At 45.2% G+C, this 27,606-nt stretch overlaps 1 protein-coding gene across 1 annotated transcript in view; it reads left to right on the top strand.

The window, feature by feature from the left end:
• Positions 1-27,606, top strand: part of LOC126249152 (glutamate receptor U1-like) — a 162,983-nt gene that overhangs the window by 99,151 nt on the left and 36,226 nt on the right. The window contains 1 exon segment of the mRNA XM_049950807.1: positions 10,095-10,312. Coding sequence (XP_049806764.1) covers positions 10,095-10,312 — 218 coding nt within the window.

Genomic DNA, 27,606 nt, shown 5'->3' with positions numbered 1-27,606 from the left:
GTTGTCTACAGCACACGTGCACGTTGTGAACAGCACACGCTTACAGCAGAAAGACGACGTACAGAATGGCGCACCCACAGACTGCGTTGTCTTCTATATCTTTCACATCACTTGCAGCGCCATCTGTTGTTGAAAATTGTAACTACTGTAATTTCGAAAGTTTGTCCGCCTGAAAATGTACTGTTGTCCCAAGCATATTGCAACAAACGGTATATTTCTATCGCTGCTCGTTTAGGTTTTATTGCCGTTTCAAATATACCGGTCATTTTTGAAACACCCTGTAAGACAGCTGAAGGATGCCTAGTCACTGCAGCTTTCATCCTTCATTACAGCTGAAACAGCACCTACTGTCCTAATACCTGACAGACTTTCTAAGCTGCTGACAACAATTGGTTCATCTGGCTTTATTGGAATTGTTACACCCTAAGGATTAAAGAGTGTCCTACTCACTACCAGTTCATCCATCTCCCTGCAAAGCCTTTGGCATTGTAGCATGTCATTCAACCCTGGAGTCATTTGGTCACTACAGCCTTGTCAGTCTAGAGTAGGGTGCACCACATATGGGTGAGGCTGACCTTTGAATAGGCTAGCTACCCCATACAACCTACTCTGCTACTATTCATTCTATGAATCCGTGATCTATGTCTCTGGTACATTCTCCCATCAATGTGAGTACCATGCAGACACTTTGGCACAGCTAACACCAGTGGACTCTACTACTACACTCCCTACAACTCCCTGCTCTACATCTTTGCCACCTTCTGCTAACAAGTTGAGTACGTGTGGCACTCTACACCCCATACTGCCAGTGAAGACAGTTTGGACTGCAGATGCCAATGGAACCAACTACTGCTCCTTCGATGACTCCCTTCTCTATGTCTTTGGCACATCCTGCCAACAAAGTGAGCACTATGGTGCTCTCCACCCTGTACTACCTGAGCAGGTACTTTGGCACTGTAGAAGCCAGTTGACACTACTACTACTACGTCTTCTACAATACACCTTTATTGCTTTTGCGGGCACTTCAGAACCGCAGATGCCAGCATGTCCTACTGCTACTCCTTCTACAAGTCCGTGCTCTACGTCTGTGCTAGCATGGTTGAATACCGGTGCTGCTCTACTCCCTGTAACACCAGAGCAGGCACTTCAACACTGCGGATGCCAGCTCACCTTACTACTACTCCTTCAGCATGCCAACAGACCCTACTACTACTCCTTCTGTAACTCACTGCCCTGTGTCTTTGGTGCATTCCGCTAATAAGGCGAGTGCCTGCGGCACTTTACTCATGCACCAACTAAGCAGGTACTTCGGCACCACAGATGTCAACGGATCCTACAGCTGCTCCTTCGACGATTCCCTGCTCTACGTCTTTGGTGCATCCTGCCAGCAAGGTGAGCGGCTGTGGTACTCTCCACTCTGCACTACCTGTGCAGGCACTTTTGTTGCCACAGATGCCAGAGGTCCCTACTACTACTCCTTCTACAACTCCCTGCTCTATTTCTTTAAAGTATTTTGCTAACAAGCTGAGTACTTGTGATGCCTACACTCTATAGTGTCCGGTCACTCACTTCAGCTCTGTAGATGCCAACAAACCCTACTATTACTCCTCCGACGACTTCTTGCTCTGTCTTCGGCACATTGTGGTTAAGTACCTCTGCTGCTCTCTTCCCTGTGCTGCCTCAGCAAGCATTTCCATACTGCAGATGCCAGCGGGCCCGATTACTAACCCTTCAATCACTCCTTGTTCTACACTACTGGCCATTAAAGTTGCTACACCACGAAGATATCGTGCTACAGACGCGAAATTTAACCGACAGGAAGAAGATGCTGTGATATGCAAATGATTAGCTTTTCAAAACATTCACACAAGGTCGGCGCCGGTGGCGACACCTACAACGTGCTGACATGAGGGAAGATTCCAACCGATTTCTCATACACAAACAGCAGTTGACTGGCGTTGCCTGGTGAAACGTTGTTGTGATGCCTCGTGTAAGGAGGAGAAATGCGTACCATCACGTTTCCGACTTTGTTAAAGGTCGTATTGTAGCCTATCGCGATTGCAGTTTATCGTATCGCGACAATGCTGATCGCGTTGGTCGAGATCCAATGACTGTTAGCAGAATATGGAATCGGTGTGTTCAGAAGGGTAATACGGAACGCCGTGCTGAACCCCAACAGCCTCGTATCACTAGCAGTCGAGATAACAGGCATCATATCCGCATGGCTGTAACGGATCGTGCAGCCACGTCTCGATCCCTGAGTCAACAGATGGGGACGTTTGCAAGACAACAACCATCTGCACGAACAGTTCGGCGACGTTTGCAGCAGCATGGACTATCAGCTCGGAGACCATGGCTGCGGTTACCCTCGACGCTGCATCACAGACAGGAGCGCCTACGATGGTGTACTCAACGACGAACCTAGGTGCACGAATGGCAAAACGGCATTTTTTCGAATGAATCCAGGTTCTGTTTACAGCATCATGATGGTCGCATCCGTGTTTGGCGACATCGTGGTGAACGCACATTGGAAGCGTGAATTCGCCATCGCCATACTGGCGTATGGTATGGGGTGCCATTGGTTACACGTCTTGGTCACCTCTTGTTCGCATTGACGGTACTTTGAACAGTGGACGTTACATTTCAGATGTGATACGACCCGTGGCTCTAACCTTCATTCGATCCCTGCGAAACCCAACATTTCAGTAGGATAATGCACGTCCGCATGTTGCAGGTCCTGTACGGGCCTTTCTGGATACAGAAAATGTTCGACTGCTGCCCTGGCCAGCACATTCTCAAGATCTCTCACCAACTGAAAACGTCTGGTCAATGGTGGCCGAGCAACTGGCTCGTCACAATACGCCAGTCACTACTCTTGATGAACTGTGGTATCGTGTTGAAGCTGCATGTACAGCTGTATCTGTACACGCCATCCAAGCTCTGTTTGACTCAATGCCCAGGCGTATCAAGGCCGTTATTACGGCCAAAGGTGGTTGTTTTGCGTACAGATTTCTCAGGTTCTATGCACCCAAATTATGTTTGTCCAATGAATACCCGTTTATCATCTGCATTTCTTCTTGGTGTAGCAATTTTAATGGCCACTAGTGTATGTCTTGACGCTCTACAGCCCGTGCGGCCTGGGCAGGCACTTCGGCAGCGCAAATTCCAGCGGATCCTACTATTAGTGCATCTACTGGTACTGCTTTACGTCTTTGGTGTATTCTGCTCACAATGTCAGTATCAGTGGTGCTCTACACTCTACACCCTGTATCGCCTAGGCAGGCACTACGATGTGGCAGATGCCAATGGACCCTACTACTACTACTCCTTCTATGGTTCAAATGGCTCTGAGAAGTATGGGACTTAACATCTGAGGTCATCAGTCCCCTAGAACTTAGAACTACTTAAACCTAACTAACCTAAGGATAGCACACACATCCATGCCCGAGGTAGGATTCGAACCTGCGACTGTAGCGGTCGCGCGGTTCCAGACTGTAGCGCCTACAACCGCTCGGCCACCCCGGCCGGCCCTCCTTCTATGACCCCCTGCTCTACGTCTTTGGTGCATTGCGCCAGCAAGTCAGAGTACTTCACCATTTAGTTTTTTAACCTCCAGCAGTGTGCTACGGTACTGTGGGATGGGAATATCAGTATTTATCAGGACTGATAATATATGCCTGTAAACAAACAATTAATGAATTATTAAAATTCATTTTGTTGAGGTGAAAATTAAAGCCTCTTTTACGTATCAACTCCTTCTGAATCTTACCGAATAGTTGATGCGAAGGTATGGGTAAGTCTCACTGCATGTGTGCCAGACGTCCGACGACGTTGAGGTTGGTGCTTTGAGCTGGCTTGTCCTGTACGATACTTAGTTCCTTGTTTTGTGGACGCAAGCTTTCTTATGCATATATTGCCAAGGTTTGATTCCAACCTATTGCAAAAGGAAGGAAATTTAGTTTTGTCTAAAACGGTTTCATTAGTATATGCGTTTATTTTGACTATGTCTAAGTGTAAGAGTCCATTCCAAAACCGTAAAAAAGAGTCCCAGACCATCTCATTACCTCACCTAATTTAAGTTTAAAAAAAAAATGGTTCAAATGGCTCTGAGCACTATGGGACTTAACTTCTTTGGTCATCAGTCCCCTAGAACTTAGAACTACTTAAACCTAACTAACCTAAGGACATCACACACATCCATGCCCGAGGCAGGATTCGAACCTGCGACCGTAGCGGTCTCGCGGTTCCAGACTGTAGCGCCTAGAAACGCTCGGCCACTTCGGCCGGCTAATTTAAGTTTCATCGCAACTCACTTAGCTCAATATTATCCACGAAGCACTCGTCACAATGGCATCTGCAATCTTGGAGCTGCATTCAGCTTCATAAAGTGGAAGACACTGATTCAGATACCGCCTCAGGTATACACATGGTTTGCTACTTAAATGCCTTGTTGCTTTTTATGTAGTATACCGACTTAGAAACTGAGATGAAAAGTGAGGAAGTACAAATAGAGCACGCACGGAGCTTGGTAAATAGATTCAGAGTTAAGTACATTACAATACTGATGTGATGCTTATTTGGTCGGACGAACGTGAAAGCTAAATTAATAACTCCCATAAAAATTAGAAAATAGCAAAGTCAGGCAGCTTCGACATAACAACAGTGACGTTATTTGCTCCATTCGAAGCGACGTCATGAATTCATACTTACAATCAGATTCTCCTTGCCATAAGCGTCATCATGAAATTAGAACTACATTGCCGTTCTGTCTATACGTGAGCCACAATGGGTTCCTTTAACAGTAACGTTTGATTACTTCATTGTGTAATATTTCGATTTTGATGGTAGCTATGAGTCTATTCATTGGCCGACCATCGCAACAGTGGTGCTGGTGCTTCCCCGAAAGTTCCACTCCACAGCATCGCTAATTGCGGACCTGACCACATTTACCCTTGCTCAAGTACTTCGGAGCCCAAGCGTGTGATACTCAACTGGAGCAACTAGGAGGCTCCAATTCAAATCGTGCAAAACAACCGCCTGCGGAAAAGTTTATTCCAGAGGAGTAGGATTCAAACATCAGTATGATCATCCACATTTATTTTTCCGATATTTCCGAAAATTAAGTAAGGAAAAACGGTAACGCTTCCTTAGCAAATGTGACGTTGTATTTACTTCCTCCCTCTTGTGAGAGTGCTTTACACGAAATCCGCGGGGAAATTCGTCCCACTTTAATTTGTATGTAAAGTGGCTGCTTCATTCCCGTACTGGAAAGCGTCGTAACTACAAAGAAGTGTAGTTGACTAGACATGCTGCTACTTTTAACACTACGCGATAACGAAATGCACGATTTCATTGCGTAGACAACAAAGAAATGTTGCTACTTTCTTACACTGAGCTGGTAGATAATGTCAACTACATTTGAAATAAATCGCGCTCAGTGGTTCACTTTGTCTAAAATGGATTAACTGTTTCAAATATGTGAACCGTGACTACTTATCTAAGGTCTTTCCATGCTTCTCGGTAGGATTTATCCAATTTTTCTTAAGCTTAAGCCTAGATACTGAACATTCCATTAAAAAATGACGCTTTTGCAGACTGAATTTAAACCTACCACTTGCAGTATAATGAATAAAAAATATAAATTTTGCTGATGTTAACGCCAATTCAAATACCATAGTCGACGTAATGCACGAAAGGGCTTTGGCTGAATTACACTACTGGCCATTGAAATTGCTACACCAAGAAGAAATGCAGATGATAAACGGGTATTCATTGGACAAATATATTATACTAGAACTGACATGTGATCACATTTTCACGCAATTTGGGTGCATAGATCCTGAGAAATCAGTACCCAGAACAACCATCTCTGGCCGTAATAACGGCCTTGATACGCCTGGGGATTGAGTCAAACAGAGCTTGGATGGCGTGTACAGGTACAGCTGCCCATGCAGCTTCAACACGGTACCACAGTTCATCAAGAGTAGTGAGTGGCGTATTGTGACGAGCCAGTTGCTCGGCCACCATTGACCAGACGTTTTCAGTTGGTGAGAGATCTGGAGAATGTGCTGGCCAGGGCAGCAGTAGAATATTTTCTGTACCCAGAAAGGCCCGTACAGGACCTGCAACATGAGATCGTGAATTATCCTGCTGAAATGTAGGGTTTCGCAGGGATCGAATGAAGGGTTGAGCCATGGGTCGTAACACATCTGAAATGTAACGTCCACTGTTCAAAGTGCCGTCAATGCGAACAAGAGGTGACCGAGACGTGTAACCAATGGCACCCCATACCATCACGCCAGGTGATACGCCAGTATGGCGATGACGAATACACGCTTCCAATGTCCGTCCACCGCGATGTCGCCAAACACGGACGCGACCATCATGATGCTGTAAACGGAACCTGGATTGATCCAAAAAAATGTTTTGCCATTCGTGCACCTTGGTTCGTCATTGAGTACACCATCGCAGGCGCTCCTGTCTGTGGTGCAGCGTCGAGGGTAACCGCAGCTGATAGTCCATGCTGCTGCAAACGTCGTCGAACTGTTCGTGCAGGTGGTTGTCGTCTTGCAAACGGCCCCATCTGTTGACTTAGGGATCTTGACGTGGCTGCACGATCCGTTACAGCCATGTGGATAAGACGCCTGTCATCTCGACTACTAGTTATACGAGGCCGTTGGGATCCAGCACGGCGTTCCGTATTACCCTCCTGAACCCACCGATTCCATATTCAGCTAACAGTAATTGGATCACGACCAACACGAGCAGCAATGTCGCGATACGATAAGCTACAATCGCGATAGGCTACAATCTGACCTTTATCAAAGTCGGGTACGTGATGGTACGCATTTCTCCTCCTTACACGAGGCATCACAACAACGTTTCACCGGGTAACGTCGTCAACTGCTGCTTGTGTATGAGAAATCGGTTGGAAACTTTCCTCATGTCAGCACGTTGTAGATGTCGCTATCGGGGCCAACCTTGTTTGAATGCTCTGAAAAGCTAATCATTTGCATCTCGCAGCATCTTCTTCCCGTCGGTTAAATTTCGCGTTTGTAGCACGTCATCTTCGTGGTGTAGCAATTTTAATGGCCAGTAGTGTAACTACTCCAATAAGCACTGGATGAGGTCAATAAGGGGCCCCAAAGTTCAATACTTGATCGATTCAAATCCATGTTAATTACTGGCACTTCCTACGATTCGGCGTCATGTGTCAGTTGCAAATAGGCGTCTGGAAATTCACAACATGAAAAACTCCCACCCCCTTTTACTCACATAAATTATTCCTTCATCGTCAAAACGGGTAGGCATTCATTAGTGACTATGATTTTTTAGTAGTTTTGCAAACATCCAGCAGGCGTAATTTTTCATTACTGTTGCGTATAACTGCTAACGGCGTCGTCCAAGCGGTAGCAAGGATGGTCCCTGTGACCCCAATGTCCACTAAATTGTTCATTTTTGTTTTAACCTCATCCTGAAGAAGATGAGAAGATATTATGTAACGGCACCTAGAGGATTTTACTTTGTTGAGAACGAATATTTCTCAAAATGTTCAAATGTGTGTGAAATCTTATGGGACTTAACTGCTAAGGTCATCAGTCCCTAAGCTTACACACTACTTAAACTAAATTATCCTAAGGACAAAAACACACACCCATGCCCGAGGGAGGACTCGAACCTCCGCCGGGACCAGCCGCATAGGCGGATATTTCTATCGTGCTGTCCAGACAGCGTGTAAAAGTTGGAGTTAAATTAGAGGGAATTCAATGATAGAGAAGACGATAGAAAAAACACAGGGTATGATAGTATTTACTCTTATCGACTCGTAGCTATAACAATTTTTCGTAGGCAGGGTTGATATGGTCGAAATAGCTTACATCTCCAATATATTGCTCACGAGCATTCATCGTCAATTCCAGCCAGTGCGAGCTGTCATTAGAAAGTCCTTAGACAATAACATCACCATAATCAAGTGCAGGGACTATTAGTGATTCTACGAGTTTCTTTTTAAGACGGAGAGGAAACACTTTTTTAATATTTATGTAGTGGACGATGTGATGCTGAAACTTCTTACACACTGCAGTTGTGTGTTCAGTCCAGTCTCAACGGTGGTCCAGAACTATCCCCAAGCCCGCATCTCGTGGTCGTGCGGTAGCGTTCTCGCTTCCCACGCCCGGGTTCCCGGGTTCGATTCCCGGCGGGGTCAGGGATTTTCTCTGCCTCGTGATGGCTGGGTGTTGTGTGCTGTCCTTAGGTTAGTTAGGTTTAAGTAGTTCTAAGTTCTAGGGGACTTCTGACCACAGCAGTTGAGTCCCATAGTGCTCAGAGCCATTTGAACCATTTGAACTATCCCCAAGATCTTTGCAGAAGAAGAAAAGGTCATTTCTATGCACTTTGAGATGAAACTTGAAAGAGGTTGTCTGAACTGAGTAGTAATAATTCTTTCGTGAGCGGCTAAGATTGCTTGTGTTTTAGAAGGATTAAGTTTCAATCTCGTACTCTGCAACCACTCAGGTAAGGCAAGTAAGTGAGCATTTACGCATCTGATGGCAGTGCACAAGTTTATTGGACTTGCACTTAGGTATAACTGAATGTCGTCACTGTATAAATGACATTTACTGTGGGAGAGGATAGTCAACACATCATGAACACATAAAGAGAAAAGTAACGGACCGAATACTGATCATTGTAGGACCCTTGGTACCACATTCCTCCATTGTGACTTTTTGTTCGGATCACTACATTCGTTTAGTGGGATGTAAGATACGAATGGAACCATTGCACAGACCTCGAAGAAAAATATTGGTTTGTGGGTTTAGCAAGCAGAACGTCAAAGACGATAGTGTCGAAACCTTTGCTTTAAGCGAAAAAGCACATAGTAGTCACCTCTTGTTTTTCCATATCTTATTTCGGTTTGCCACTCAGTTTTATAAAAACGGTCGACCGGTATTCAACCTAAAGGTTATGTAATTAGTGAGCTGAACGTGAACTATGTATTCTAAAGCCTTAGATGATGCTGACAGAATGCAAATGTGCCTGTATTTGGAGTGTTCTTTGATAGATACCTTTCTGGGTAATGGTTTTATGAGTCCCAATTTCCAGGTTCTCGTGAGGTTGGCCGGCCGGTGTGGCCGAGCGATTCTAGGCGCTTCAGTCTGGAACCGCGCGACCGCTACGGTCGCAGGTTCGAATCCTGCCTCGGGCATGGATGTGTGTGATGTCCTTAGGTTAGTTAGGTTTAGCTAGTTCTAAGTTCTAGGGGACTGATGACCTCAGATGTCAAGTCCCATAGTGCTCAGAGCCATTTGAACCTCTTTTTTTCGTGAGGATACTAGAAGACAAAGAATGGTTAAAAATGTCCATTATTTGGGCAGTAGTCTATCGACGAGCAAACTGGTCATTTGCACTGTAATATTACCGTGTGCTGCAGCTGTCGAACGAATTCGTGCAGCTGGACGGTGTGGCCGAGCGGTTCTAGGGGCATCAGTCTGGAACCGCGCGACCGCTACTGTCGCAGGTTCGAATCCTGCCTTGGGCATGGATGTGTGTGATGTCCTTAGGTTAGTTAGGTTTAAGTAGTTCTAATTTCTAGGGGACTGATGACCTCAGATGTCAAGTCCCATAGTGCTCAGAGCCATTTGAACCATTTTTTTTTAATTCGAGCTGCTGACTTCCTGATAGTATTAAAAAAATATCCTATATTTCGCTGTCTTTGCTACATATTGAAACTGGAGAGAGAGAGATCTGTTGAGAGTTAGAGGGATTGATTCTATTGAATCACTTACAACAGACTGGCCTCATTTACCACTTGCGACATAAGACTGATCTCGACGCTCAGATTCGCACGCTCCAGTTCCTTCTGAGCCAGTCTATGACTGACGATGGAACCACATGGAAATGACATAGTAGTTTATAAGTGCTAGCTTTTTCCCTGCCTGCCGTATTACAATGTGATGCTTGTTAGCTGCTACAGTCCGATGATTAGGTGCCTGATGGACGTACGAGATACTGTAATGCTCGACTGTTATTAATGATGTTGTTATGTTTATGCGCCATTATAATTGTTGTTATGATTATCTGTAACGGCCACGTAGGACACGACATCACCCCACAGTCGAACGCCTGCCGCATCGTGTACATCACGGCGTACATCACGGCCATCATCACGTTCGCCGCGTACTCTGCGGCGCTCATATCTTCGCTGACAGTCGTGTCGGACGACCTGCCCTTCAGCGACATCGAGGGCCTGCTCCGGGACGGCACCTACACTGTTGGGGTCCTCAATCGCACCGAGACCTACCTTGGACTCACGGTTAGTTCTCTAACTTTCATGTCTGACCACTTGAAATGGAGCGCAAATCTGGCGAACATCATAGAAACTTAATTTGTTTCGTCTTTCACACCGATAGAGGTGGTGCCGTAGTTAATCCACTGGACTCGCAGTTGGACTGAGGATTCAAATCCCCGTTCGGCCATACGGATTTTATTTTACGTCGATTTCCAAAAATTACTCAAAGCAAATGACAGAATGTTTCTTTTTTAAAGGAGATGGTGAGACAGGGTTGTAGCCTCTCCCCGATGTTATTCAATCTGTATATTGAGCAAGCAGTAAAGGAAACAAAAGAAAAATTCGGAGTAGGTATTAAAATCCATGGAGAAGAATTAAAAACTTTGAGGTTCGCCGAAGACATTGTAATTCTGTCAGAGACAGCAAAGGACTTGGAAGAGCAGTTGAACGGAATGGACAGTGTCTTGAAAGGAGGATATAAGATGAACATCAACAAAAGCAAAACGAGAATAATGGAATGTAGTCAAATTAAATCGGGTGATGCTGAGGGAATTAGATTAGGAAATGAGACACATAAAGTAGTAAAGGAGTTTTGCAATTTAGGGAGTAAAATAACTGATGATGGTCGAAGTAGACAGGATATAAAATGTAGACTGGCAATGGCAAGGAAATCGTTTCTGAAGAAGAGAAATTTGTTAACATCGAGTATAGATTTAAGTGTCAGGAAGTCGTTTCTGAAAGTATTTGTATGGAGTGTAGCCATGTATGGAAGTGAAACATGGACGATAACTAGTTTGGACAAGAAGAGAATAAAAGCTTTCGAAATGTGGTGCTACAGAAGAATGGTGAAGATAAGGTGGGTAGATCACGTAACTAATGAGGAGGTATTGAATAGGATTGGGGAGAAGAGAAGTTTGTGGCACAATTTGACTAGAAGAAGGGATCGGTTGGTAGGACATGCTTTGAGGCATCAAGGGATCACAAATTTAGCATTGGAGGGCAGCGTGGAGGGTAAAAATCGTAGAGGGAGGCCAAGAGATGAATACACCAAGCAGATTCAGAAGGATGTAGGTTGCAGTAGGTACTGGGAGATGAAGAAGCTTGCACAGGATAGAGTAGCATGGAGAGCTGCATCAAACCAGTCTCAGAACTGAAGACCACAACAACAACAACAACAACATGGTGCATTTCCTTCTTTCTCCCCATCATTATACAATCCAAACCTGAAGTCAGACTCTAATAACCCTGTCATCGACAGGACGTGAAATTGAAATGTTCTTCCGTTTGTCTGTCCATTAGGACTTATAAACAAATAATAAAACTGACTGCGACATACGATGGTTGCCCAGAAAGTAATGCACCGCATTTTTTTCCTTCAACATATTCCGTCTCCCGTACTTCTCCTCTCACTTTTTAACTACTGGAGTTAATTTTATTCGGCTTGTGGTTTTATTTATTTAGATATGATTATATATGTGTAGCAGCAAGTAAATTGGTACATGGTAACTAGTAACTTTGCTTTACGATATTAAAGTTTGGATTTGCAACGTTCAGACTGATATAAAACTAAAACTGAGAGTTGATGGCAGTACACAAAGTTATTTGTAACAAGTTGCTATGGTTTTGATTCGATGTTATTACACTGTCTTTACTTGGTAATTCTTTCTTCATAAAAGCAAGTAACTTTGAGTAATGTTGAGTAAATATTTCACTTTGGCAGTATGAGTCACACTAGCACACATATGTTAAGTTCAGACGTGGAGTGGGAGAGGGAATAAACACTTTTATCATAAATGTGGCACACCGTGGATCAAATTATTGCTTTTCCGCATCTGCTCTGGATAATCATGTAGGAAACATTCACTTGCTACTGTAACGTAATCAAGAAAGAAAGAAAACTGTATCTGAACTCACTACCTTGCATCGTATTCAGAAAAGTCAGTAATGAAATTCAAATGATCGTCACAGCACTGAATGTTGGTTACGTTATGCAGTGGATTTTTGAATACTGTTAATTAGAACAGGCGCGCGGCTAGCCCGCGTTCTCTTAATCTCAGGAAAAAAATGTAAAATATTGCTTTCACAGAGCAGACCTTGCCACAAAATGTGAAAATGATAAAGTCATAACACAGTTATTCGTTATATTTTTGTGATCCCATAGAACATGTCGCACAGTACCTTCCAAATCAAACTTAGAAATGCACTGAATAATATAATATAGTCTGCCGGCACTGCTGGAAGCTGAAAGAAAATGTTAAATCTTATTATGTTACGTCGCTTTACCGACGAGACGACTGCGATGCCTGAAATAAATATTTTTTAAATGTGCTGCGTCTGCGGCCGTTGCCCTCGCAGATTGGTACAGCGGCTTCCGCTAAATTAAATACTGAAAATGTCTAAATTATTTACGGGACGAATGGCTGGCAACTTTACAAATTATTTTAAAAACATATGTGCTCAAACTCTATATATTCAAACAAAAATGCATTAATTTTACACAACTTTTTACAACAACTCGCTTAATGGCGGATCTCAAGCTTGATGAACAAAAGACTCACGGCCAGCATATACATTTGCTTAACACGCAAGTGTTACTCGTAACGAAACCCAAAGAGAACAGAGAAATTATTAGAATGCTTTTTACTATTTATACTTGTACTGAATTGTCCTTTTTATCTGAGGCACAGATCATAATCACTAATTCATTTAACAAGAATACGATTGTCAAAGATAATAATATGTCATGGATTCAAACTTAAAAATGCATAAAACATCAAATAATTATGAATGTTCTACATACACACATAATACACTCCTGGAAATGGAAAAAAGAACACATTGACACCGGTGTGTCAGACCCACCATACTTGCTCCGGACACTGCGAGAGGGCTGTACAAGCAATGATCACACGCACGGCACAGCGGACACACCAGGAACCGCGGTGTTGGCCGTCGAATGGCGCTAGCTGCGCAGCATTTGTGCACCGCCGCCGTCAGTGTCAACCAGTTTGCCGTGGCATACGGAGCTCCATCGCAGTCTTTAACACTGGTAGCATGCCGCGACAGCGTGGACGTGAACCGTATGTGCAGTTGACGGACTTTGAGCGAGGGCGTATAGTGGGCATGCGGGAGGCCGGGTGGACGTACCGCCGAATTGCTCAACACGTGGGGCGTGAGGTCTCCACAGTACATCGATGTTGTCGCCAGTGGTCGGCGGAAGGTGCACGTGCCCGTCGACCTGGGACCGGACCGCAGCGACGCACGGATGCACGCCAAGACCGTAGGATCCTACACAGTGCCGTAGGGGACCGCACCGCCACTTCCCAGCAAATTAGGGACACTGTTGCTCCTGGGGTATCGGCGAGGACCATTCGCAACCGTCTCCATGAAGCTGGGCTACGGTCCCGCACACCGTTAGGCCGTCTTCCGCTCACGCCCCAACATCGTGCAGCCCGCCTCCAGTGGTGTCGCGACAGGCGTGAATGGAGGGACGAATGGAGACGTGTCGTCTTCAGCGATGAGAGTCGCTTCTGCCTTGGTGCCAATGATGGTCGTATGCGTGTTTGGCGCCGTGCAGGTGAGCGCCACAATCAGGACTGCATACGACCGAGGCACACAGGGCCAACACCCGGCATCATGGTGTGGGGAGCGATCTCCTACACTGGCCGTCGAGGGGACACTGAATAGTGCACGGTACATCCAAACCGTCATCGAACCCATTGTTCTACCATTCCTAGACCGGCAAGGGAACTTGCTGTTCCAACAGGACAATGCACGTCCGCATGTATCCCGTGCCACCCAACGTGCTCTAGAAGGTGTAAGTCAACTACCCTGGCCAGCAAGATCTCCGGATCTGTCCCCCATTGAGCATGTTTGGGACTGGATGAAGCGTCGTCTCACGCGGTCTGCACGTCCAGCACGAACGCTGGTCCAACTGAGGCGCCAGGTGGAAATGGCATGGCAAGCCGTTCCACAGGACTACATCCAGCATCTCTACGATCGTCTCCATGGGAGAATAGCAGCCTGCATTGCTGCGAAAGGTGGATATACACTGTACTAGTGCCGACATTGTGTCTATGTGTCTGTGGTTCTGTCAGTGTGATCATGTGATGTATCTGACCGCAGGAATGTGTCAATAAAGTTTCCCCTTCCTGGGACAATGAATTCACGGTGTTCTTATTTCAATTTCCAGGAGTGTATATTCGTGAAATGTTTACACAGTCTTGCTTTATTGCTTCACTTGGTCATGTTTATTCGTGTTTAAATTATTTCTCTTTCGCCGTGTGCGTGGCACTATATCGATACATGTTAACTGGTCTTACACACACGGAAAAAATTCTGTCACACGCTTTTTATGACGATTGGCCAGGAGACGTTACAAACAATTCTTTATTGGACATAATAAGAATTACACACACGAAAGAATGGTGTTTTATTTATACGCCCTATTTTTCCACGTAATTTCCATCACGTTCTACGGCCTTCCTCCAGCGCAAAACAAGGGCGTGTATGCCCTGTCTGTACCATTCTTTGTCCTGGTGGCGGAGCTAGTGTTTCATTGTGTGAATCACCTCCTCATCGTCCTCAAAATATCTTCGACGAATGGCATCCTTTAATGGCCCAAAGAAATGTAAATCCGAGGGGGCTAGGTCAGGTGTGACAGCCTTGGACAGTCTCCTCGACCGCTGCAAATCGTGGAGCTCCGCCGAACCGCCTTCTGATGTCCTCATCCTCTGTGTCCTGCGATTGACTGTATTTCTGTCGACAGCAGGTGCTCCATAGACTTTGCACAAGCGTTTGTGAATATTCCCCACAGTTTCTTTCTCTGCAGTGAGAAATTCAATGACGGCACGTTGCTTGTAATGTACATCACCTACAGACGCCGTTTTGAAACTGTCCTGCAGCTACGCTATCCGTCAGAAGTGACGGTAATTTGCCACGCTCACTCAGGAGACTTCAAATAATAGGTCTACATACGTAACGTGTCGCATTTGTAGCATTGTTTTCGGCTGAGAAAAAAGAAATGCGATGCCTTACTTTCTGGCCAACCCTCGTACGTCAGTTGATAAAACGAACAAAACTGTCAGTTTTTAAACTTTAGCTATGCCAGCACTCGTTTTCGGACATCGTGCACCTACAATCGACTTGATGCACTTCCACATTTATCTTAGTTTTGTCGCTGTATTTTGAATTCTAGAGGTATAATTTTAGAAATAATGGTTGTCTCAACTCACTTACATATATCTAGTAATTTGGTTGATTTGAATTTGAATGCCGCAGGTGTCTTTGCAAAATAAAAATTTCCACCCTGTGTTTTGAACTGAATATTATTATCTAAATTACAACAGACGCGTGGACCGGTCGGAATCTTCTTGTACTATAGTTGAATTCTTTTATCTCGGCGGCTCGCGCATGCCCGCCCAGACGCGGGAAATTGCTGCGTTGCCAGTTGCACACGTCGCACGCGCCAAGAGAAACAGCGCCATAGTACAGGGTGATTCAAAAAGAATACCACAACTTTAAAAATGTGTATTTAATGAAAGAAACATAATATAACCTTTTGTTATACATCATTACAAAGAGTATTTAAAAAGTTTTTTTTTTTCACTCAAAAACAAGTTCAGAGATGTTCAATATGGCCCCCTCCAGACACACGAACAATATCAACCCGATACTCCAACTCGTTCCACACTCCCTGTAGCATATCAGGCGTAACAGTTTGGATAGCTGCTGTTATTTCTCGTTTCAAATCATCAATGGTGGCCTGGAGAGATGGCCGAAACACCATATCCTTAACATACCCCCATAAGAAAAAATCGCAGGGGGTAAGATCAGGGCTTCTTGGAGGCCAGTGATGAAGTGCTGCAGACAGTGCTTGAACCAATTTCAGACGATAAGGTTTCATAACTAACCTTTTTCGTAGGACTCTCCATACAGTTGATTGTGGAATTTGCAGCTCTCTGCTAGCTCTGCAAGTCGATTTTCCTGGGCTGCGAACAAATGCTTGCTGGATGCGTGCTACATTTTCATGACTCGTTCTCGGCCGTCCAGAACTTTTCCCTTTGCACAAACACCCATTCTCTGTAAACTGTTTATACCAACGTTTAATACACCACCTATCAGGAGGTTTAACACCATACTTCCTTCGAAATGCACGCTGAACAACTGTCGTCGATTCACTTCTGCCGTACTCAATAACACAAAAAGCTTTCTGTTGAGCGGTCGCCATCTTAGCATCAACTGACGCTGACGCCTAGTCAACAGCGCCTCAAGCGAACAAATGTTCAACTAAATGAAACTTTATAGCTCCCTTAATTCGCCGACAGATAGTGCTTAGCTCTGCCTTTTGTCGTTGCAGAGTTTTAAATTCCTAAAGTTGTGGTATTCTTTTTGAATCACCCTGTATAGTATAGTTCGCAAGCTTACGTTTAGGGAGGAGCGCGCAGTTTATGAAGTAAAGCCACCACGGCCGCATTAACCCTTTCGCTGCTACAGAGACGTGCTCCCCGCATTCCGCGCTGTGCGCGATTTTGTCACTGCACTGCTCGCCTGTGCTGACACATGGTGTTTCCGACTGCTTTGACACACTTATCATTCGATTCCACAAAAACTATTTGGCCCAAAAATTAGATTTTTACACATCTTCTTGACTGATACCTTCCCCCCACTTCCTTTGACTGACTGAAGTGCATTAAAATAAAGCCAAATGCGCCCGGTGTAAATAAAACTTTTATTACAGTCGCGAAAGACGGAATATTTCTCAATATTACATACGACACCTATGTGGTACTTAAATTAAATGAGATATTGTTATACAGTAAATTTTATATGAAATTTAGGTACCTTGTCCACATTTCATTCTCAACATTGTGGCAACTAAAATCGACCATACGGAAAGTATACGCTATGGACTTTTACGTCTGCAAACTCTTCAAAATTTCGTGCAATGGTTTACTACATTTAAGGCTGCACAATAACTGGGTTGAACATCGAAACAAAATTAAGTCATTTATGGGGGGAAGGTATCAGTCAAGAAGATGTGTAAAAATCTAATTTTTGGGCCAAATAGTTTTTGTGAAATCGAATGATAAGTGTGTCAAAGCAGTGGGAACACCATGTGTCTGCACAGGCGAGCAGTGCAGTGATAACAAAATCGCGCACAGCGCGGAATGCGGGGAGCACGTGACTGCAGCAGCGAAAGGGTTAATGAAGAGTCAAAGCACTAGAAATTTCAAAAAATTGCATTCAAACGAATAAAATTCATGAAGTAAGACACTTCGATATTGTTTTAAAATATTAAAAATATTTAGCATCGCACAAGGATACCTATCACTTTCAAACTCAACGCCTTTACCGTTACTCTAGCGCAGCTCATGCTGCAACGTTTCTCCATACGGACTCTAACTGGTCACGCAAAATTCTGACAAACACTGTTGGTATGCCTATGAATTACTCGCACTTCGTCGAAGTACAATAGGAAATAAACAATTACCGCTGTTCTTTATTGCGAAAAAGCGGTTCGTGAAATTGATACAAACACCTTTCCTTGCTATCGCCTGAATTAAGACTCTTATTGCTTGTTTGGTTTAATTAATTAATAGAAAATGAAGCAATTGGTATAAAGAATGGTTTTTCCAAACTTTCAAAAAACAAAGTCTGCTATCAAGACATTGCTTTTGTTCTATTACTTTATTTATGACTGAACGTTTCTAAAACTGAAGACATTCGTCCGTGCTCTGCTCTGCAGTCGAGATCTGGCAACGTCGTTCTCTGTTCATTGGCTGACTGTATTTTTTGACGTCAGATGCGCAGAACGAACCTAAACTCGGCCGCCAACCTAAATGACGCGCTCTTTAATGGTCGATAAATATTATGAATGTGCACTTTCGAGCACCGGCGTATGCACAGTGTTAATATACATTATCTGATCGAAAGCATTCAGACACTTAATAGTGGACATCAATATGGGGTGTGTCCACCCTTGGCTTGAAATCTGATGGAGACACTTTCAGTTAGGTGTCTGAATATCTGTGGAGAAATGGCAGCCCATTCTTCTTCATGAGCCGAAACCAGAGAAAGTAGTGATGTTGGGGGATGGTATCTGGAGCGAAGTTGACGTTCTGCCTCACGCCAAAGCTAATGGAGGTCAATTTTTTTTCCAGTGTTCTGTCCGTATGCATCAGTCACGTGACATAGCCTGTGTTCTACTCGTATACAGCTATGTGTTCCTTATGTGCCTTAAAGCACTGTCTACTTGTGATCGTTAACGGTAAACCTGTCGTTCATCAGAGGACTGCCATCTCATCTGTGAAGAAACTTGACACACACCTCCAAACGAGCTTTGAATTATACGATCACCCCTGTCGCATCTTGGGTGTAAAATCGAGACTTCAGGGTCATAACTAACTTAGTTGTAAGAACTTGTGATGCGCTGCAATCCCTGTGTACACATTTGCCCGACTGATGCGCTGTTTATAGAGTTAGTGGTGGAATGACTTGTAATTTTCACATGTCGGACACTAGTGCTATGCGTTTATCTGTTTCCTTGTAGGATGTATCCCCCGCTACTATCATTTTATATAGGCCTGATACAGGCATCGTATAATTTCTGAACTGTGATTGGATGTGGACAGTGGACAGTATACATCTCCGCAAAGCTATATTGTGCTCGTATGATGCAAAGTAAATATTTTACGGAAGTAGTTTTTTCGTTTTACGATTCGATAAGATAGTTCAGCGTGGAGAAACTGTGAAGAAAGATGTATGTCTTATAGGCCAGAAATGTATTCGATCTAACATTATAGCCCGTTTTTAAGTGCAGAACGTTGTAGTCTTAGCAGTGCGGAAGTTTATGTTCTCTCTCTATGCAATACCTCCCAGGTACAGATCCTAGAGTCTAGAACAATAATTTAGAGTTGATGCTTCGTTGATTTCGGTAAAAATGTGTCGAACTCAATTCGTCTCGAACTCCAACTCGTTTAAAAATAAGCCTTTTCTTGTTCTTCTTAACTGTATGCTATTACATTACGGCATTTTGAAATCTGTTACTATACATCTATAAGGAGTGCTAAGCTCGTCGACATGGTCACATCTCGAGAAATCTCGTGCACTTGGACGGGTTAGGACTAGGAAAGCTGTATTCATTAACGAGACGAGGAGTGTAGCGGTCTTCTTCTATTCGGTTGGAGATTAATTCTCTAATGGTAGTGCAGGGCGGGTTGGCCAATGACTGTGTGTGGATGATCTTTTACCCTAAGACAGGGAGAATACTCTGTGACTCCCATACGCAGAGAGATGGATCGTAAATTAAGTACTATGCTCGAGGTCTTAGGAATATGTAGAGCACTGTCTGGTATACTCTGATGATTTATGCGTTCGAGAATTAACTGTGAACGGGCGTACTGAGTAGTCATCTATCCATGTTCGCAATGATACTCGCAAAGTAGAGAAGGGATGGTTTAGCTATGATACTGAAATTGGGGAAACATGCTGTCACATGATTAGCCTGTGTTTGAGTTACTGTAAAATTCTTCGTGCTATCAAGTGTGCTGCTTAATATTACAGTACATCGGCGGTGTCTTTTCCATCCCATCCATGCATTGGTGCGCTATTGGTTACCGCATAATGACTGACTGACCTCGGTTGTTTGAGTTGGGGAAAAAGTTTTGTGGATGGGTGACAAGGGGTTGCTAGCAGTGAAACAGTGATCGCGTACGTGAGTGCAAAATGAGGAATCACTCGAAATGGAATGAAGAACCATCTTCGATTCCGTCACTGTGACATATGAGTTTAAATGTAGAGGTCGTGAATACCTTTTGGACGGTAGTTTGGAAGCTCTCCACAACGAAGCCAAACTCTTCTAGTTTCCTTATCTTGTAACTCTCTTTTATTTAAAATCATTGAGTGTTATCCTACCCGCCGTAAGAATATACACTCCTGGAAATTGAAATAAGAACACCGTGAATTCATTGTCCCAGGAAGGGGAAACTTTATTGACACATTCCTTGGGTCAGATACATCACATGATCACACTGACAGAACCACAGGCACATAGACACAGGCAACAGAGCATGCACAATGTCGGCACTAGTACAGTGTATATCCACCTTTCGCAGCAATGCAGGCTGCTATTCTCCCATGGAGACGATCGTAGAGATGCTGGATGTAGTCCTGTGGAACGGCTTGCCATGCCATTTCCACCTGGCGCCTCAGTTGGACCAGCGTTCGTGCTGGACGTGCAGACCGCGTGAGACGACGCTTCATCCAGTCCCAAACATGCTCAATGGGGGACAGATCCGGAGATCTTGCTGGCCAGGGTAGTTGACTTACACCTTCTAGAGCACGTTCGGTGGCACGGGATACATGCGGACGTGCATTGTCCTGTTGGAACAGCAAGTTCCCTTGCCGGTCTAGGAATGGTAGAACGATGGGTTCGATGACGGTTTGGATGTACCGTGCACTATTCAGTGTCCCCTCGACGATCACCAGTGGTGTACGGCCAGTGTAGGAGATCGCTCCCCACACCATGATGCCGGGTGTTGGCCCTGTGTGCCTCGGTCGTATGCAGTCCTGATTGTGGCGCTCACCTGCACGGCGCCAAACACGCATACGACCATCATTGGCACCAAGGCAGAAGCGACTCTCATCGCTGAAGACGACACGTCTCCATTCGTCCCTCCATTCACGCCTGTCGCGACACCACTGGAGGCGGGCTGCACGATGTTGGGGCGTGAGCGGAAGACGGCCTAACGGTGTGCGGGACCGTAGCCCAGCTTCATAGAGACGGTTGCGAATGGTCCTCGCCGATACCCCAGGAGCAACAGTGTCCCTAATTTGCTGGGAAGTGGCGGTGCGGTCCCCTACGGCACTGCGTAGGATCCTACGGTCTTGGCGTGCATCCGTGCGTCGCTGCGGTCCGGTCCCAGGTCGACGGGCACGTGCACCTTCCGCCGACCACTGGCGACAACATCGATGTACTGTGGAGACCTCACGCCCCACGTGTTGAGCAATTCGGCGGTACGTCCACCCGGCCTCCCGCATGCCCACTATACGCCCTCGCTCAAAGTCCGTCAACTGCACATACGGTTCACGTCCACGCTGTCGCGGCATGCTACCAGTGTTAAAGACTGCGATGGAGCTCCGTATGCCACGGCAAACTGGCTGACACTGACGGCGGCGGTGCACAAATGCTGCGCAGCTAGCGCCATTCGACGGCCAACACCGCGGTTCCTGGTGTGTCCGCTGTGCCGTGCGTGTGATCATTGCTTGTACAGCCCTCTCGCAGTGTCCGGAGCAAGTATGGTGGGTCTGACACACCGGTGTCAATGTGTTCTTTTTTCCATTTCCAGGAGTGTAGTTTACATCGTACGATGTCTAGTTTTCTGTGAGAGGCCGAGGATCAGAGCGTCTTAATGTCAGTTTAGAACCTGACACAGACTTGGAAGTCGTGGCAGAAAAAAAACGGAAATGTTTGACGTTGTACAAAAGCGTGTTAGAAAACAGTGTTTGAAACAACTAAACAGGATAAGAGGGAGCGTCTCATACGATCATTCGCCTAGAGTATAGGTGATCAGACTTTCAAGTGGCCTCTGCACTGCCTGTATATATTTAATAGGATCGAGTCCACATAGGCATCTGCAGCAGCAGTAGCAGTTTGAGGTGAGGGATTGGGAGCGCCGTTAAGAATGCTTGGATGGCTGCACTCTGCGTTATTCTGGGGAAGTATTGTGAAATCTATTTCTCCACGCTGGAAGTCTGCTACAGTTATGCATCATTACAGCAGCATCGATGACTTGTAAATCGTATGAGCTTTTATAGTGCGTAATTTTTCTATGTTGGTAGGGTAGAGAATAACGATTATAGCATGTTGGGCTGATTGCTAGTGTACATTTTTTCTCCTTAGGACCTCAATCGGCACATCATCTACTACTACCACTACTACTACTACTACTACTGCTGCTGTTTGTGCTCCTTCTCAATCAGTCATCACCTATAACTCGGCCGATATATGGTGGAACCTCTGATATGGTCTCGAGACAGAATGCGTTGCGAATACTAAAGAATTTTCTAGTTAGTTCGGTGTGAGGGAGTCACAAATACCTCTTACATACCACGTTCTTTAGCAGAATCACTTTCAAAGTTCATTGATTTTATGACGAGGTTGCATCGTTGGCTGATAATACGTATTCGTACGACCACCGTCACGGTACTTGTCCAGAAAACACCGCCTCATTCAGAGGTAATGTCGTACCTCGATTTGTAAAGAGGGTATAGCATTTAACATGGATACTTCTGCGCACCTGTAGAACAAAGATCGCTTGTGACAGTAACATGCAGTAGTTGTTGGGATCGTGTTTTTTTGTTTAACATGGCATGCAACAGAACGCGAACCAGTCTGTCGTTGAGAACACCTTGAAACTAGATATCCTTTAAGGAGTAGCTGCAGATGTGCGATAGTATGTTTCATAGGCAGCGAAAAAACATCCAAAGGCTGAATTTGTCCATTGGTTTCAGGTTGTGTTAACTGCAATGTCACACGCTTCTCAGGAGGGATAGTTTGCTGTAAAGGAGTATGATTTTTATAAGCAGACCAGGAATCAAGCAAAATCAAGTTATTTTAACCATCTCTTGCCCAAAGGCAGTGTTCATATCATAGTTGTACCCAATTTCCGCATTCTTGCTTGCTGTGGCGTAACTATTCCCTACGCAGATAACCTTATGAATCTATGGATCCTGCATGTCAGCAGGCGACTGTTCAAGCTGATGAGGGCTCTGTAATGTTGTTGGGCGTGTGCAGTTGGGGTGATTTGGCACTCCTGATTCGTCTAGATACGATTTTGACAAGTGAGGTGTACGTAAGCATCCTGTCTGATCATTTGCACCCATTGATGTTCATTGTGCATTCCGACAGACTTGGGAAATTCCAGCGCGACAATGCGACATCCCATACGTCTATAATTGCTACAGAGTGGCTCCAGGAACACTGTTCTGATTTTAAACACTTACGTTGGACACCAGACTCCCCAGACATAAACATTATTGAGCATATCTGGGATGCCTACAAACGAGCTGTTCAGAAGAGATCTCCACCCCCTCGTACTCTTACGGATTTACAGACAGCCCTGCAGAATTCATGGTGTCAATTCCTACCAGCACTACTTCAGACATTAGTCGAGTCCATGTCAAGTCGTGTTGCGGCACTTCTACGTGCTGGCGGGGGCTCTACATGATATTAGGCAAGTGTACCAGTTTCTTTGGCTCTTCAGTGTATCATGAACGTCTGTACGCCATACTTCAAGTTTCTGATGCTTTCCCCCACTTTGCTGTCACTCATGGCAGTTTCACTGTACCGATTATTCATTCTCGATTAATTTCAGCTGCGTTGCACCATTCAGCACGAAGGAATCGGATGACGCACTTCGCAGTTGGTGAGAGGCTGTTGCACTAGGCATGTTTGCGTGCTCACTGCGCGCTCACAAGGTATGCCTTGAGTGCGAGATCGCAAATTCAATCATTTGTAAGGCTCACCTGAAACGTTTGTGCTAACAATTATGACGGGAACAATATTATCTGATAATGACTCATCATGTAAATCAGCATGGCGTCAGAGAATGAGTGTCCGGAAGGTGCAGATGTCGACCTACAGGACATGTGTATTAAACTTCACAAAACTGCGGTCGCAGGTTCGAATTCTCCCTCGGGCATGGATGTGTGTGATGTCCTTAGATTAGTTAGGTTTAAGTAGTTCTAAGTTCTAGGGGACTGATGACCTCAGATGTTAAGTCCCATAGTGCTCAGAGCCATTTGAACATTCAAGAAATGTTCAAAGCAAACCATTAACTGGCACAGTGAACATCGAATGAAAAATCCTGCGCCACAGTGATCACAAATGTTCACACCATCAAGATCGAAGGCAAACTCGTTGGGAGTTACAAACCGCTCAGGTATCTATTTTTAAAGAAGGCGCATAGAACAATGTTGGTGTAACGGGGTGATGGGAACTCACGGAAAGTGATGGCATGCAACAGAACGCGAACCAGTCTGTCGTTGAGATCACCTTGAAACTAGATATCCTTTAAGGAGTAGCTGCAGATGTGCGATAGTAAGTTTCATAGGCACCGAAAAAACATCCAAAGGCTGAATTTGTCCACTGTGTCAGGTGGTGTGAACTTGAATGGCACACGCTTCTCAGGAGAGATAGTTTGCTCTAAAGGAGTATGATTATTATACGCAGACCAGGAATCAAGCAAAAGCAAGTTATTTTAACCATCTCTTGCCCAAAAGCAGTGCTCATATCATAGTTGTAGCTAATTTCCGCACTCGTGCTTGCTGTGACGTAACTATTCCCTGCTACCCTTGCAAGACCACGCACAAGAGAAAGAATTGCAGGGGAAGAGCATCTCCAGCTTCTCGCAGCACGACAGATAATTTTCCAGACAATTTACCATCCAGATTAACAGTCGACATAATTGTATACGAATGTATTAATGCACTGACGTTAGTTGATCTTGATACAACTCTCTTGGTACCTCTAATTTCCAGGGTTCCTTTCATACGTATTTCCTCTTCAAATACCAGTTGGTCGTGGCTGAAAACAAATTCCTTACTGACCGATGGGATAAGTTTGTTTACCTCATCTACAAATTTTAGTGGGGATTCCGCAGTTTTCTGTGTATCGTGAAGTTGACACTTGTTTGATATTTTCGTTATCTTACGTCTTCCAATACTGTAACACTGTTTAACATTACGCAACCATCCACTGCTTCCATTGGAATCCTTGTAATCTATGTGGCGCGCAATCTGACATAACGTAGTAAGTCACTCTCACGTACATCCTGTAAATTCTATCGAGCACCCTTGAAATGCACAAACAGCAGTATTTGTACCCAGTGCGCCTTGTTCTCCCTCGAATACCCGTAGTTTTTCTTACGCACTACACAAGTATATTGCTGCGACCCGCCAGGTTAGCCGGCTCCGGATCGAATCCGCCCGCTGGATTAACGACGACGGCCGGTGTGCTGGCCAGCCTGGATGTTGTTTTTAGGCGGTTTTCCACATCCCTCTAGGTGAATACCGGGCTGGTCTCCACGTCCCGCCTCAGTTACACGACTCACAGACATTTGAAACACATCCGCAGTTTTCCATGATTTCCACTAGACACAGACAGATGGGGTACTCTGATTCCGTCCCGGGGGGTACTGGGTGGCGGCAGGAAGGGCATCCGGCCACCCCTTCAAATTAACATGCCAAATCCGATGTAAGCACGCCAACCCCGCGCAACATGCGGGACAAAGGCGCAAGCGATAGATAGAACACAATCATATTGTTGCGGACTTATTCGAAATCTGTTCATATTTCTTTTTTGACTATTCTGCAGATGATCTTCCATGTACGTAATTATATTCAGCACTCGCTCCTTGGACAACGGTAGTCCTTTACCATGTTACACTATAGACGAGATTTGTAGCTCCCTGTCCGACAAGGATGATGAACTACATGGATCGTCATCTGTTTCGGTATCACTTTCACCTGCTAAGCACATATCGTAATCATTGTACTCCCCACGTACATTATCCGCACAGCAGAACGTATACGGCACCACACATTCCATTGACACGTCTTGCAGAAACGCTAATGTTTCATCTGCCACTTCTCTCCCACTCTGCGAAATTCCTAGGGTTCCTTTCTGAGATAATGTCAACTTCTGCAGCTGCAGTTGTTGATATAATGCATGTTTGCTTTGTTTATCGTTGTCATTGCTCTGCGTTGTATCAACATCACTAGCACTGTAGCACTGTTGTGAGTTACTTGTCGGCTAAGCATACGTGTCACACCGAAGAGCCAAAGAAACTGGCACAGCTGCCTAACATCGTGTAGGGCCCCCGGGAGCAGGTAAAAGTGCTGCAACACGACGTGGCATGGACTTGACTAATGTCTAAAGTAGTGCTGGAAGGAGCTGACACCGTGAATCCTGTAGGACTGTCCGTAAATCCGTAAGTGTACGAGGCGGTGGAGATCTCTTCTGAACAGCACGTTGCAAGGCATTACAGATATGCTCCATAATTTTCATATCTCGGAAGTTTGGTGGCCAGCCGAAGAGTTTAAACTCAGAAGAGTGTCCCTGAGCCACACTGTAGCAATTCTGGACGTGTGGGGTGTCGCATTGTCCTGCTGAAATTGCCCAAGTCTGTCGGAATGCAGCCGGCCGCGGTGGTCTAGCGGTTCTAGGCGCTCAGTCCGGAGCCGCGCGACTGCTACGGTCGCAGGTTCGAATCCTGCCTCGGGCATGGATGTGTGTGATGTCCTTAGGTTAGTTAGGTTTAAGTAGTTCTAAGTTCTAGGGGACTTATGACCTCAGCAGTTGAGTCCCATAGTGCTCAGAGCCATTTTTTTGTCGGAATGCACAGTGGACATGAATCGATGCAGGTGATCAAACAGGAAGCTTACGTACGTGTCACTTGTCAGAATAGTACCTAGACGTATCAGCGGTCCCGTATCACTCCAACTGCACACTCCCCGCTCTTGAAAATTCCCCTGCTGACATCCAGGTTCCATGGATTCTTGAGGCTGTTCCATACCCGTACACGTCCATCCGATCGATGCAATATAAAACGAGACTCGTCCGATCAGGCAACATGTTTTGGACTTAACATCTGAGCTCATCAGTCCCCTAGAACTTAGAACTACTTAAACCAAACTAACCAAAGGACGCGCGGTTCCAGACTGAAGCTACTAGAACCGCTCGGCTACAACGGCCGGCCAGGGAGTACAAACGTTCATGATACACTGAAGAGCCTAAGAAACTGTTACACTTGCCAAATATCATATAGGGCTCCCGCCAGCTCGTAGAAGTGCCGCAACACGACTTAGCATGGGCCTGACTAATGTCTGAAGTAGTGCTGGTAGGAACTGACACCATGAATTCTGCAGGGCTGTCTGTAAATCCTTAAGAGTACGAGGGGATGGAGATCTCTTCTGAACAGCTCGTTTGTAGGCATCCCAGATATGCTCAATAATGTTTATGTTGGGCAGTTTGGTGGCCAACGTAAGTGTTTAAAATCAGAATAGTGTTCCTTGAGCCGCTCTGTAGCAATTCTGGTCATATGGGATGTCGCATTTTCGCGCTGGAATTTCCCAAGTCTGTCGGAATGCACAATGAACATGAATGGGAGCAAGTGTTCAGACAGGATGCTTACGTACATGTCATTTGTCAAAGTCGTATCTAGACGAATCAGGGGTCCCATATCACCCCAACTGCACACGCCCCACACCGTTACAGAGCCCTGATCAGCTTGAACAGTCCCCTGCTGACATGCAGG

This window comes from Schistocerca nitens, chromosome 3, assembly GCF_023898315.1.
Source record: "Schistocerca nitens isolate TAMUIC-IGC-003100 chromosome 3, iqSchNite1.1, whole genome shotgun sequence".
Taxonomy (NCBI): domain Eukaryota; kingdom Metazoa; phylum Arthropoda; class Insecta; order Orthoptera; family Acrididae; genus Schistocerca; species Schistocerca nitens.
This window is presented reverse-complemented; position numbering and strand designations above follow the sequence as displayed.